Source organism: Lemur catta, chromosome 6, assembly GCF_020740605.2.
Source record: "Lemur catta isolate mLemCat1 chromosome 6, mLemCat1.pri, whole genome shotgun sequence".
NCBI lineage: Eukaryota > Metazoa > Chordata > Mammalia > Primates > Lemuridae > Lemur > Lemur catta.
The window spans coordinates 25,069,333-25,084,439 of NC_059133.1; the positions used below are offsets into that span (position 1 = coordinate 25,069,333).

Consider the following 15,107-nt stretch of genomic DNA (forward strand, 5'->3'; position numbering starts at 1 on the left):
CAGGAAAGCGGCCCGCGTGCGGAGGGCGGAGATCGGCTTCATCCGCAGCGCCTGCATTTAGTTGTCGCAGCGTGGCCACAAAGTTACCCCGGGTACCCAGAAAAACAAAACCACCGCCCCACGCACACATCCTCAGTAAGTAACAAGTACTATTTTTAAAAAATTATATTAATATTCAGAGAAACACTAGATTGCTCCTTAGTGGAGGAGTTAAAGTTTCCCAGGGGAAGAGGCATTCCAGAAAAGCCCTAAAGTATGAGAGCTACGGTTTGGACGTTTGAAATGGGGACCTGGAGAGGCCCTGTGTTCTCAAAACGGCGCTGGCTGTCTCTTACGGGAGAAAGAAATGTGCAGAATACTGGACCGTGCCTTCCATCTTAAGAGGAAGAAAAGACCCCCGGGCCTTTGCACTTTCTGTTCCCATTGCCACAATACTCTTTCTTCTCTCACCTCTTCTCATGACCACTGCCCCATATTATACAAGTCTTGCTCAAATATCATCTCGGAAAAGACCACACCATTATCCCACCCCCTCCTTTATTTTTCTTCAGAACATTTACCATTACCAGCCATTATATATTATCATTTGTTTTCTTGTTTAATGTATGCTCCTTTTGCTGGAATGCAAGTTCTGTGAAGGAAGAGACTAGCGTCTATCTTGTTCTGTACTGTGTATAAACCCTGCATCTCAGACTGTGTTTGGCCTCATGGTAGGTCTCCAGGAAGTGTTTGTTGAATGAATGAAAAGGCTAGATAACACTGCAGGCATCGAAGATGGGAGGCAATGGACTGTTAAAGCAGAAGTTTAGCCTGGAAATTCCTTTCCCTTGTGATTTGCAAAATTTTGTATTTTTGTACATTGCTCTGAGAGAGGATCCATGTATTCAAGGGAGTTGATAAACCCCTAAAAAAGTTAAGAACCCTATAGATCTGAAGTGACTAATATGGAAACCAAGAGACATGAGTTCACAGTAAAGAAAAATAAATGTGGGCTGCTGTAGTGTCTCCTTATTTCCCACAGGGTATCAGGGGGCTAATGTTTGCTGGTGTGGAAGCCCACATAGAGGGCCCATCTCTGTCCTTTCCAATCTTGTCCATCCTCCAAAGCCACCAGTGAATGATCTTTCTGGACTATGCTATACAAGAGACAGGATAAACAGATTTGAATAAGCAATCAACCGGACTTGTCGAACATTCACTGCACAAAGTGGAAGGAAGATGGATCAAAGACAGTAAGATGACTCCAGAGGTCAAGTCTCAATGGCTATGAGCAGAGTGAGGACCTCACCCCAACAGAGAGACTCATTTAGTGGGGCCAGGGAAGGTCTCACAAAGTTGAGACCAGACAGGAAACCAACTTTGTGGGTGGGAAAGAGAAGAGAGACAGATTTAGGCTGAGAGAACAACTTAAACAAAAGTTTTAATGGGGGTGGAAGTAGCTTACCATGTGCTGGAGTAAGGTGAACAGTATGGAGGAGAGTGGCAGGAGATGAGGTGGGTAAGAGCTGGCCCATGCTGGGTTTTGTTGGCCTTGGTGGTGAGAACATGAAATTAGGACACAGGCCAGGCATATAGGTTTTATTCTAAATGTAGTAGGGAGCCACTTGAGGGTTTTACACAAAAGAAGTGACATGGTATGATTTATATTTTTAAAAGGTTACTCTGGCTGCCCTGTGAGGAGTGGTTTGCAGAGTGGCAAGACTACAAGCAAGTCTAACAAGGAGGCTATTACAGCACTGCAGTCAAGAGATGATGGGGATGACATCATGGTGGCAGTGGAGATGGAGAGAAGAAGAGAGAGCCCAGATGGATTATGAAAGCAGAAATAATGACTCAACTTGCTGACGGATTGATTGGATGTAGGAGTTGAGAGAGAGGAAGATGATTCAGGTGACGCTTTGATGACTAGCTGGCCACTCATGAGATAGGGAAGATTGAAAAAAGAGCCAGTCTGGGAGTCTGTTGAGGGTGGAAATGAATACTTCCGTTTGGGAGTTGTTGAGTTTGAGATACCTCTGAGACATCCAAGTGGAGATAAAAAATCAGGGAGGTAGTTGGAGAGTGGAGGTTGGGCTAGGTATAAATTTAAAGGCATGGAAATGTTGACCCTATGTAGGAAGAGAGTATAGAAAAAAAGAAAAAGGGCCCAGAACCTGGCCCCAGGGAATTCCAACACTTAGAGATTGGTTGGAGGAGGACAGCCTTGAGCAAGGATCTCTCAGAAGTGGCAATGAGAGAGGTAGTGGGGAAACCAGAAGCCTATAATGTAAGAGTAGCTAAGAAAGGCCATGTCATGAGGTGTTTCATAACTTCAGAGTTCAGTGCCAGCAAGGTTAAAGCTGTAAATACAAACTTGAAATACCAGCAAATAAGTTATATGGCCTATATAAAAGCAGTTTAAATGCCTGCTAGTAAAATGACAAAACAGACAAAATTCTAGAACTTTGGAATTGGCATCAAATGGCTTCAGTTTAAAAGAGGATTGCCTTTTCTTCTTCTCTAACTTCCCAGAATAAAGTTACTCTTTATAATAATTAGAGAGCAAACACTCCAAAGCAATCTTACTAGCTAACCATTAGGGATAATCTTTCCAAAAACTATATTTTATTACTTAAATAAAACTGGCTACACAGTTTCGAGACCTTACTATGTGCCAGGTATGTTTCTCCAAACACTTGACATATGTTGTTTTTGTCTATTCTGATAGCCCTGTTGTGACTCTCATTATACAAAGGAAGTTACAGATGCACAGAAGTTTAAATAATTTGTTAAAAGTCCTACAAGGTCCAAGTGGTAGAACCCAGGAACAACTGATACCAGTGCCCATGAGCTAAACAACTGTTTTCACGGCCTTTCCTGTGATCCTATGAACCACCTGATGTTCTCCCAATGAATTCCTTTTCTGTTTAAGTTAGCCTGAGTCTGTTTCCTCACCTGCAACCAAGAACCCTCACTAAAATAATATTTAGCACTTATTTTGTGATAATTTTATTAAAATATGTCTCCATTCCATGGAACTCCATAAGGGTAATTCCGTGTCTTATTTTGCTCCATCAATTTGCCTGCAGTCTAGTATCATGCCTGGCACTAAGTAGACACTAACTAAATGTTAATTGAATAATTAAATGGATGAAGAAGCCTTCTCTGTATTATATATTTACTCCTTATTGTATCTTCTATATTTCAGTTTCAGAACCTGTCACATCAAATTGTATTAATGTGTTTAATTGTCTGTTTCCCTTATTAGAAAGTTCAAGATCAGAGATCTTACCTTGTTCATGTGAAAAATCTGTTCCTGGGGGTGTCTGGTACATCATAGGCAGAGAATGAATGAAGGCAGGAAGGAGGGAGTATGTGTAGGCATTGTGTTACTGCTGGACACATAGCAAAGAAGAATATGATGCTCCCTGACTTAAAAGGGTGCACAGTGTGGTGAGGGAAATAGGTAAACAGATTATTACGAGTGAACATTTGCTAGAACGTGGTGTACACGGGGTTTTAGAAAGGATGGGAAAAACTTCATGGAGGAGGGTGAGAAATTAGCAGGCAGATGGAGAGGGGAACTATATGTGAAAAGGCAACAAAGATGTAAAGATTATGGTGTTAGAGAGAGTTCAGGTATGATCTATATTACAGGACATTCAAAAGCACTGACGAGATTGTTCAGGTTGTGGTCTGGGGTTGCCTTCTGAAAGTTGTGATAACCAAAGCAAGCAGTAGGTTAAGAAAACATACCATTAGTACCCAAAGTTGGAATCAGGTAGTTTTGTAATTAAAAAAGGAGTAAGTTTTCTGATTGGTGAACTGAAAAATAACGAACTGGGTCTGCCCAGGCCTTTCTCTTTCCCTCTTCTCTTTCTAGCCTATCCTTTCTCTCTCTCTCCATTTCTTTCTTTTCCCTCCTGTCTTTCTCTCCTTCCTCCTCCTCCTCTTCCTCCCCCTCCTCCTCCTCCTCCTCCTCCTCCTCCTCCTCCTCCTCCTCCTCCTCCCTTAGTGGCCTGCATTCTGCCCTCATGCATTCCTGTCTGCTCTGTCTTGAGTTCAGGGGCCTGCAGTTGTCTTTCTGTGCTAAGTGGCTTTGTAGCTATGCCTGCAATTAGGGGACTGGTGGGGGAATATTATTAAGCCCAACTGCAGATTTAGAGCTGTGTCCTCTAATCAGCTTTATTAATAATGAAGACACTATTTTGATCTTCATCTGTTGAATCCTGCATGTATTTTTCAATTGGTTATAATTTCAGGAGAGGAAAGGAGATATTATTTATCCCCCTCAAAACCCAACAATCTGGAATATTGAACACTTGAGGGTCAACTTAAACCTCAACAATCTGAAATATCTAACACTTGGACCAAAAGAATTTGAATAGGTAGGAGGAAAGCTATGGGTATTGGATCAGAAAAGTTTAGAAAAACAGGAGTAAGTAAAAGTCAAGATTGCTGTTGCAATCGTTTTGTTTTTCTTGAACAGATCAGATAATATGACATTGACTCTCAAGCTTTGGATGTTTCAGTGCTCCCTGGGGAGCTTGTTAAAAACACAGATGCCTGAGGCCTGTGACTTGAACTCAGAAGATCTTGGGTGAGGCCCCTTGACCTGTATGTTGAAGTAGCCTCTAATGTAAGAAAGCACTCCAAAGTTTGAATGCCTCTGCTCCACAGTATATCTGATCCCACATCATTGTACTCAGAAGAAAAACAAAGATTTCAAAAACCTCTAATCATACTAAAACCAGGTGGGCAGTGTTTTTCAGATAGCAAGTGACACAACTAAGAAGCATATGAGAAATCAATAGGACTTGAGATAGACAAGTGATGGTAGGGGAAGAAGAAAGGTGAAGGGAGTGTAGTGAGAAGAAACTTGGGTGGGGCCACCAGGAGGGAGGAAATGGGAGAACATTTCCCAGGATGTGTAGGCTGAAGATGCAACCACTGGCAGAGTTATGCAGGGACATGGAATGCAAACAGTTCCCCTGGGAACCTGAAAGGGTGGCACAGAGGGAAATGAGCCCTGCTTTGCAGAGTTCCTGTTCCAGCCAGGTTTCTGGCCAGATGTCTTGAGTCACCATCCTCTGGAATCTGGTTTGCACTGGGAATTGCCCAGAGAAGGGAGACAAATGTGTGTGTGGAACAACCTCTCTATCTACGTTTGTAGAATCAGTGATGGGCCCCAGTGGTGCATGCACTTAAAGGCTATCCCTGGGTGAGATAACATTCAAAAACATTTTGTAATGCATAAAGCACTAAACAAAGTTCAACCTTATTACTGTGATTCTCCTGAGTCTCATCATTCCCAGGCCTTCCACCTTGAGACCGTACTCCTTAGGAACTGCCCCTGACCTGGAATGACCCTACTCAGGTTCTTCTTACAAGCTGGCCTTGTGTTGGTTAAGTTTGTAGGTGCTCGGCTACTTACGTTGAAGGCATAAATATAAGCCAGCAGGCATTTTCCCCTTCTTTTTTAAAATCAGTGTGCAGGCTTTTCTTCTACCCCCACCCACTGCCTGTCTGAGTCAGTGTTCATGAACCCTCCTCTCTCAGATACTTCTGTCTTGATCGCCCACAAAACAGTTTCCCTATGCTGTAAGAAACAATAAGGGAACTTGCAAACAAATACTTCTGCCTGATGACTGTTGCTTATGAATTGAAACAGGGCCTCTATCAAAGGTGACTGACAGACCATTTTCTAAACTGAATTTCTCTATTTTGTCTCTGCAAAGCATTAGACAGTTTGTAGAAAAGCTCTGTTGCCCTCCAGTAAGTCAAGTTGAAAAGTTTAGGGATAAACATAAACTTCCTGTGCTTTCTGTAAGCTTTCACTTATGGATCATGAATCTGTGTCAGCCATTCTCAAATAGGTGTTTATTTTCAGTCTGCATTGATTGATTCATCCCCTTGACAAATATTTTTATAGAACCTACATTAGCAGACCATTCACTAGGCCCCAGTGATACAGTGGTGGTCAAGAGAGAGAAGATCCTAGGCATAAATGCCCTAAGTTATTGCCTACAGGGGAAATAGTACTTATGCATCCACCAGTTATAGGACCAAAACAGCAAACCTAGAATATTTGCGGGTGGGTGATGGGGAAGGAGCAGGAGGCAGTAACATAGTTTACAAAGGGGATAAGAGATTCTCGTAGAACAGGACTTCTGTAATTCCTTCAACATAGCATTCTTGCTTGCTCTTCCCCTGTATCATAATGCAAAGGCACTTAACACTTTGAGTCCCAGAAAGAGCAAAGACGGGAAAGAAACAAGGAAGAGGGTAAGGCCAGATGAACAGCCAAAAAAGACTAATTAGCTAAGAGTTCTGCCTAGCACTGTTAGCCTAGTGAAGCTATCTGGCTGCTGTAATCCTTTATTCAGTACTTTGGACCAGCACCTTTTTGCTGAGTTTTGAGTGTATAATAGCATTTAGTTTTTGAGACAGGGTCTCACTCTGTTACCCTTGCTAGAGTGCAGTGGCACAATCATAGCTCACTGCTGCCTGGAACTCTTGGGCTCAAGTGATCCTCCTGCCTCAGCCTCCCGAGTAGTTGGGACTACAGGTGTGTGCCACCACGTCTGGCTAATTTTTCTTTTTTTTTTTTTTTTATAGAGATGGGATCTTGCTATGTTGCCCAGGATTGATGGCATTCTGATCAGCAATGGAAGAGCTTTGAATACCTCTTGGAGTAGACTGTTGAAATTAGTAAACTAAGCATGTATTTTACATTTTGAATAGATAAAACTTTCACATCATTCAAAATATAAAAGGTATAAGAGTATAGAGTAAAAAGTTTCCCTTTTACGTCTCTTCTCCAGCTGCTCAACACCCGTTCCCTGAAGGAATCCATTCAATTATTTTACAATATTTTATCCATATTTTATGGATGTAGTAAATAGGATTCTTTTTTAAAAATAAGTTTTATTGTATATACTGAAGGTATACAACAGGATGTTATGTGATACATATAATAGTAAAAAGGTTACTATACTGAAGCATATTAACATGTCTGTTATCTGACATAGTTACCCACTTTTCATTTGTTTTTGTGGCAAGAGCAGCTCAAATCTCATTTAGCATGAATCCCATACATAATACAATTTTATTAATTATGGTCTTCATCTTGTACATGTTGAACATCTCTAGACTTGTTTATCCTAAATATCTGCTACTTTGGATCCTCTGACCTATATCTTCTCATTACCCCCCACCCGCACCTCCTGCCCCTGGTAATCACTGTTTTGTTCTCTGTCTCTGTATTGGATAAATAGGACTCTTAAGCAGCCTTCTCCCTTGAAAACCCCATCTCAGCCATGTGGCAGCCTGTTCTTCTAGATTATATCCTGTTTTACAGGACTTACATGAATCAGAAGTTCAGATTTTATTTTCTAGATGAATATAGTGTGAGCTATTATCAAGGGGGGGAAGAACAGAACAAAACAATTAGAGATATGAAAAATATGTATTTTAAAGGATTAATACTCTTAAAAGAATTTCATGCTATCAAACCAATCTATACCAAACAAGGTTATGCTGCCAAGTTTTACAAATCTTGGTTTCCTAAAGAAAACTATACCTGGTTCTATCAAATTACAAAAATAATAATGCTTGCTAAGTTCTAGGTACTGTTCTAAGTACTTTATATATATATATATATATATATATATATATATATATAATTTAAATTTCACAACAACCACATGAAGGTAAGTATATTTCATAGGTGAAAAAAATGAGGGACAGAGAAATTCAGCAAAATGTAAGTTTTCAAACCCAGGCCAGGGGCTCCAGAGCCTTCACTCTTAATCTGAAAGATACTCATTATTTGTTTTGATACAAAATAGCAAAAAGAAAGACCCTGGCAACCCTTTTTTTTTAAATACATTTTTTGTTCTTGTTTGTTCAAAATCTTTTGTTTTCAAATGTTAGAATCCATCAAAATTACCCATGATGTTCAAATGCAAAGTCCCAGGTCTCAGCACTGACCTAGACAGTTAGAATCTCTGTGGGAAGGGCTTCAGGAATGCTTATTTTTACCAGTGCCCCAGGAGATTCTAAGGCTGGTGACTAGTAAGCATACTCTGACAAATATCATACATACAACAGTTTATGTTTTCTAAAGTTGGCAACAACCATACCTTCCATCACATATATTCTACTTTCTAGAATCTTTCCACTTTCCTTTCAAGAGGTGGAGGCCACGTCTGCTACCCTTGAAACTGGGTGGGTATAGGCTGGTTGGCCTATAGATTATGGCAATTGTGATGCTATGTGACTTCCACAGCTAGGTAGTGATTCAGCTGCCCCCCCTCCTTTTTTTTAGCAAGGGGCCTTGCTTTGTTGCCCAGGCTGGAGTGCAGTGGCATGATCACAGCTCACTGCAACCTTGAATTCCTGGGCTCAAGGGATCCTCCCACCTCAGCCTCCCAAGTAGATGGGACTATAGGCAAGAGCTTCAACTTTTGCTTGTTAGAACACTTGCTCTTGGAACCCAGCCACCACGCAGCGGGGAAGCCCAAATGCCCCAGGGAGAGGCCCACTTGGAGAGGACCTAACAGCCAGAACAAACTTGTAGGCCTTGTCTACTTGCCCGCCTTGTGAGCCATCTTGGAAGTGGATCTGGGCTCAGGCTGATGCAGCGCTGAGCAGAGATGTGCCTTCCTTGCCAAGCCCCGCCTAATTGCAGATTTATACACTTCTAACCCAACATTCTTCCTTTCTGCCTCCAGGGTGAATTCTCCTGGGTCCTCTATAAAATAATCCGCAATTATCTTTGTCCAGTGTCATTTACCTTCCCAGATTGTTTTAGTCACAGAACCACCCATTTCAGACTTCTGGTTATTTGAAGTTCTCATTATCAAGTTTTCATTATTACCTCTGAGCCTTGGCTTCTCATCTAAAAGGTTCTGAGAATAATAGAGCCTGCCTCATATGCTTTATAATTAAGTGAGATAATCCATGTAATCATCACAAAATGTTTCTTGTTGTTCTTACTATGTTTCTTGCACTCATATTGCCAGTTTCTTTCATGCACTTTTTTTGGTCATAGCTCAATGCCATTTCAGCAGGCCATTTCCTAGGCCTGGCATGCTCTTCCCTACCAGGACTTTCTCATCATTTAGGACTCCACTTCTTTAAGAAGCCTTCCCTGAATTCTCAAGCAGTTAATGCTTCTGTTCTAAAATAGTACCTTGGAGGAACTTGTATCACAGCCCTTATCACATTGGATTGTAATTAATTGTTTACTTGTCTCTCTCCTCCACTGGGCTTTAAGTTCCTGGAAGGCGCGGTCAGCTCTACATCTTCATTCACTCATCTACTGTTTGTGTTACTGTGCTAGGAAACACTGTGGTTAAGTAGTTAAGGGCCCATGTCTTGACAGATCTGCCTGGGGACAAAACAGCTCCACTTTCTCCTGCCATAACCTTGGAAAAAGTTAACTCTGTAAGCCTGATTTGTAAAGTGGAGACAACACCTTTTCTTTAAGATTGCTGTGAAGATGCCTGCAAAAAAGTCTATCCCATGGCAAGCGATCAGTCATCAGGACGAAATGCTTCTCCAACAATCCCATTTTTGGGCACCCCCACTGTAATCCTTCTATAGGGGCTCGCCCTCTATGAGTAATCCCTCGTTTAAGGATTACTCTCGGTTCTTTAGTTCTTTAATCCTTTCCCTGGTCATTCGTCCCGTTAGCAACTCTGCGTCTCAACCGCTAGGACAGGCGTTCAGAAGCCATTCTTCTTTTTCCCCGCCCCCAACTCACTCCAAACCCATTTCCTTTAGCCTACCCCGGGTCTAAACGGTGTATCAAAGAGGCCAGATTCCTGCGAAATTTACACATCGATGCCCCCTCGCCAGGCTCTGGATAACTAGAGAGACCCACAGTTAGAAGCTTTGCTATCGAGTTTCGGTCTTGCCCACCCTTTGAGGAGGGAGCGGGCGGATCAGCCCGACCGCAGTCGTTTCCCGCAGCGCCAGCCGGGGCCGCGCGCAATGCAGCAAGCTGAATGAACGAAGGAGTGAATGAATGAATGAATGGGCTACGTCGGAGGCCGGGCCTCCGTTACGTCTCCCACCGGCGCGGGCGTGGCCGCGGCTAAGAGGCCTGCGGGCGCGGGACCGCACTCACACCGTCGCGCCGAAGGCTCGGCCACGAGCGCCGGAGCTCCGCGCCGCTCCGCACCGCCTCCCCCAAGTCCCTGCCCCGCCGCGGAGCGTCACATCCGCCACCCCCGGCCGGGGTTGGGGCGGGGAGCGCGGGGGAGGGGGCCAGGTCCGAGGGAAGGCCGCCCGCGCCCGGACACGAGCCCGAGCAGGGACTACATTTCCCGAGGGGCCTCGGCGGCGGCGGCGGCGGGCGCGGCAACGTCCCCCGGAAGTGGAGCCCGGGACTTCCACTCGTGCGTGAGGCGAGCGGAGCCGGAGACAAGACCAGAGGCCGAACTCGGGATCTGACAAGATGGCCGGGCTGCCCCGAAGGATCATCAAGGTAACCGCCCGGGCCGGCCTCTGGCTCCCCGCTCTGCTCTTGTCTGCCCGGCGGGGTGGGCAGCGCGGCCCCTCTCTTCCTCCGGCCCGCGGCCCGCGCTGGGAGGCCCGAGGCGGCGCGGAGAGGGTCTGGCCGCGGCGAGGGAAGGCGGCGCTGGGGAGGGGGCTCCGGGGAGACTTCCGGCCGCGGCAGGGCAGCCCGGCGCCCGGGGCCGGGGGCGTCCAGGGGGCCGCCCCGCGGGAGGCGGGCAGGCCTGTTCCACGCGCCGGCGAGGGTGGGGCGGCAGAGCTGCGGGGGTCTGGTCTTGGGCGCGGGCCGGCCCGGGCCTCCGTGGCCTCTCAGACCACCGCCGGGCCGAGGTTGCGAGCGCGCGGGAATCGCGGCGGGGCCCGGACTCCGGGCGGAGGTTGTGGCCCGTCACGGCCCCTCGGCCTGGGACTCCCCTCTCGGCCCAGGCGGGAGCGCAGAGGTGCGGCAGCCGCGGGTGCAGAATGAATGAATCGGGAGGGTGAGGCCGGGCGGGGCCCCGAGCCCCGGGAGGAGGCTCCGGGAGGGCCGCACGTCCTGTCGCGGTTGGCACATGCTCGCCCCTGGCTGCGGGGTTCGGGGACATGGGGGCTCCGCGTCAGGCTGCCCTCGCTTCCGCGATCTCCTCGCCTCTAAATGCGTTTCCGCTCGTTATCTCTGTGAAGTGATTTTACTCTGGTTGGCAAACTCTTTCAGCGCTGTCTCTGTTCCGAGGAAATAGTTTAACACAAGGTTGGGGGAGGGCCGCAGTTACGTGGATCTTGTGAAATCTTTTGCCTCTCGATTTTGTGCGCTTTAATTATTGAAACGTTCTTCGGCTCTTTATGAATACTGTACTTTGACAAGCGTACATATGGAACCATGAAATTTTGGACCTCTTGATTTTGTAAGGTCTTTACATAATATCGTCAGGTCTTCAGACGTGAGGTGTTTCTTGCATCCATGAATACTAAACGTTAAAATCTTTTGTCAGTTCTTATGAAAGAAATCAGTTAAACATCTTTGTTGCTCTCACTACGCCAGTTAAAGTGACTAAATTGCAGCGTATTTAGCTTGATAAAACCTGGTGAACGTGTATTTTTAATCTTGTTCGTTCTTCTAAAATTTGGGGGTATTTGCATACCATATAGAAGACCTGTTAGGCTTTGAAGGATGATGTATTGTGTAGTGCTTCGGGCAGTTGCAGTTAAATATATCTGAGATGGGGGGTGTCATTTACCTGCAGGTGCTTGTTTTGGAGAAATAAGACGTATTTATAAGGTAGAAGTTCTTAGAAATGAGGGAAGCAGAATCGATTTTCAGCGAGCACTGGAGTCTAATAATGTGAACTTTCATAGGAATTTGTTGTGTTATGGGTTGTCTCCTACTCTGTCAAAGGAGGTTTAATTGTCATAGGCATTGGAAGGTTCTTACAACGTGGTTTTAGTTACTTAGTTATCACTGCAGTCACATGGCCCCCAATGATCATTTTTATTGAGACCTCTGATGAACAGTGAGCAATGTGGGATGATAGAGCTGTGTGTCAAATACCCTTTAGTGTTTTTTTTTTATTGTTACTCAGATTGTCCACTAAGTACATAGTGCAAATTGACATCCAAGATAATTCTCTAAAATACATAGTGAACTAAGCATTTAACATATTTTTCCATTTTTGCTTGGTTGTGAAGATATGCACAGTAATATGAAAGCCTTGGGTGGAAAAATAAATTCTATGGAACTTTGTTTATAAATTTACAGAAATGTTTTAATGGGATAATTTGAAGTCCTCATGATTCAATTCATTTGGCACACATTAATTTACACTAGGCTTTTACATTTTACTACTTAAACTAAGACAGTGATAATGGGCTGTGATATATAATCTTAATTTTACAGTATCTTGTTGATAGCATCTCTCTAATGAATGGTACATGTATTTGGGTTTTATCTTTTAAAAGTTAAAATTAGGTGGTTTTAGTTTCATGTTATTTATAGCTTAAAAGTACTGTTTTCTCCAATCTTTAGAAAGGATTAAAAAATTATAATTTTTTAGTGCCATACTTATATTATGTAGGATGTTTCATAATCAGTGAAATGCTTATTTTTTTAATATCAGAATTTATTTTAAAAAGTTTTCTGTCAACCAGTGTACAAGGCTCTATGTAGAATATCCTGAGGCGATAGGGACATACCTTCTTTCATTGGACTGTTAATAAGTTTTATTTTTTGTGACCTTTGACTTTCAAAGGATGAAATTTAGTGTTGATTATTATATCAGTGTTACATTCTAATCTAATGGAAATATTAAAATAAGGTAGCTTGATTTGGACAACTGTTAATATGATGCTTTCTACTTCACAATGATCATTATTTACATTTACAGATTTCTTGAACCATTTGGCCCTTGCAGAAATTTTGTGAACTAGACAATATAAGTCTAGAAACTGATTTAAACGACTTTCCTAAGGTCTTAAAACTGGCAAGAGACAGAACTTGGTTCTTGAGTGGTCTAACTTTCCCCTATCTCTCGTTACTATGAAATGACATAATGTATGTTCAAGTACCTTGACAACTGTAAATAATTATACAAACATAAGATGACTTTTTGAATTACTATTCACCCAATTTCTATCTCACTCAGATTCCTATATCCAATCCAGTAGCAAATTCTGTAGACTCTACTTTCAAAATATATCTTTAAATCGGACTCATTTCCCCATCTCTCTTAAACCTCTGTTCAGTTCCATCTTTTGTTGCCTGGCCTGCTGTGTTAGCCTATTTTATAGCAACAGCTAGGCTTATCTTTTTAAAATATAGATCATGTTATTCCCCTGCTAAAAACTCTACAGTAGAGGTTCTCAACACACTTAGAGTAAAATCTTGTCTTTCCCCGCCCCTAGCTACAATGCTCTATGTGCATTTGGGATCTGCCTACCTCTGATCTCATCTTCTGCACTTCTTTCTTTGGGTCACTCCGCTGCAGCCTCACTGTTGGCTTTACTGTGCCCTGAACAGTAAGTGGCTAAGCTTATTCCAGCCACAAGGCTTTTGTCCTGTTTGTTGCACTGCTTGCTTTGTCATATTGTTTAGTTTTGGCCTCACAATTCATATCCTCAGAGAGGTCTACCTTAACTTCTTTGTAAACCAGTTTCCCTCTCCCACACTTTATTTTATCCCATTATTCCCCTCTCTTCTGTATAGCACTTACTATTGCTCAAGGTTTATTTACTGTTTATCTCTCTTCTGCCCTAAAGCTCCATGAAGGCAGGAGCCCTTGGGTGACCTGGACATGGCTCGTTAATCCTTGCACATAGTAGGCACCGAAGTATTAAGTGAATGAACACATGAGCCTTAATCTCTTTGGAAAAAAAAAACATTGTTATTCTCTATCATTTGACATTGCTACTGCTTATTACATTGTGTCTGAACCAAAGTATTAGCTAAAAGTCTCTCTTCTACCCATAAGTTCATTTAAAAAACATGTCAATCTCTCATATTGTTGACTAGGAAACACATAGGTAGAGCACATTTGAAAGGCTCTAAAGGGTACATAGAGAAAATTAAGACTCCCTCATCTGTCCTTCAGCATGCTAGCTCTCCTTAGACAACCACTATTTTTATTGTATATCCTTCCAGAAAGACCAGAGTGATTTAGTATGTATATATTAGGCTTCTTCTCTTTTTCTTGCAAATGTTTTGATTCTCCCACCCTCCAACCACTAATACATCTTTGAGGTGACTCTTTTTTTTTTTTAAGAGATAGGGTCTCACTAAATTGTCCAGGTTGGAGTGTGATCATAACACATTTCCTACAGCCTGGGACTTGTGGGCTCAAGCAATCCTCCTGCCTCAGTCTCTCCATTATGCCTGCTGTCTTTGACTCACTTTTTAAAGGGTTGCTTTGAGGAACCTTGTGGCTAGATTTTATTTTAGCTAATTGCTTATTGATAACTTATATTGTTCCTAAAATTGTGCTGTACAAACAGTGCCATAATGAATAGTTTTGCATATATGACTTTTTGCAAAAGTATGAATGATACTGAGTCTTGAGATTTGTTTTTAGCTAGAATTTTTAGTTTCCTTTTTCTATCTTTTCTCCTGGGCCAAAGCTCTTTTAGTCCCTAAGTGACTGAACAGTTAAAGCTTAAAGTTACAAAGTAACTTTAGGTTAAAAGGCTACCTAAAGTATCTCCTAAATGAGAGGTTCTCCCTAATCCTGTCAAAAAGAAGAATCAGAGTTATTTTAGGAGCGAATAAGTGAGATTTGAGTTATGGCCTTGGTCAAAACCAAATCTATTTCAGCTTTACATGTTACATTGATATAGTGACATGCCTTTGCCTTTTCAAAAATAGTCATGAAAATGATAAAATATAGTCTTAAGAAACAGTAAGTTAAGTTACCCAAAGAGTTGATTTATTTGATTAAAATCTAGCAAGCCAGCCTGCTGAGGTTAGAATTTCACTAATCTTTCCCAAAATTTACTTTTTATTTAGTGAGATTTTGTTTCCAATTCTTAAAAATCTAATATTATATGATTTTGCATTGAGACTTGAGTTTACTTTTTGAAAAAATATGGTTTAAAAAAATGCAGATATCATTTTTTCCCATTACTATGTAAAAGCCACT

At 42.8% G+C, this 15,107-nt stretch overlaps 1 protein-coding gene and 1 long non-coding RNA gene across 2 annotated transcripts in view; both read left to right on the top strand.

Moving 5' to 3' along the window:
- Window positions 1-19: 19 nt before the first annotated feature.
- Window positions 20-6,975, top strand: LOC123639445. Its single transcript, XR_006735728.1, has 3 exons — window positions 20-135; window positions 1,657-1,890; window positions 6,598-6,975. It is a non-coding gene; the product is annotated as an uncharacterized LOC123639445 (long non-coding RNA).
- Window positions 6,976-10,097: 3,122 nt separating this feature from the next.
- The window catches only part of UBE2N (ubiquitin conjugating enzyme E2 N), a 29,775-nt gene continuing 24,765 nt past the window's right edge, over window positions 10,098-15,107 (top strand). Inside the window, exon 1 of the mRNA XM_045553246.1 lies at window positions 10,098-10,474. Coding sequence (XP_045409202.1) covers window positions 10,445-10,474 — 30 coding nt within the window. The 5' untranslated portion in view covers window positions 10,098-10,444. The remainder of the gene's footprint in view (window positions 10,475-15,107) is intronic.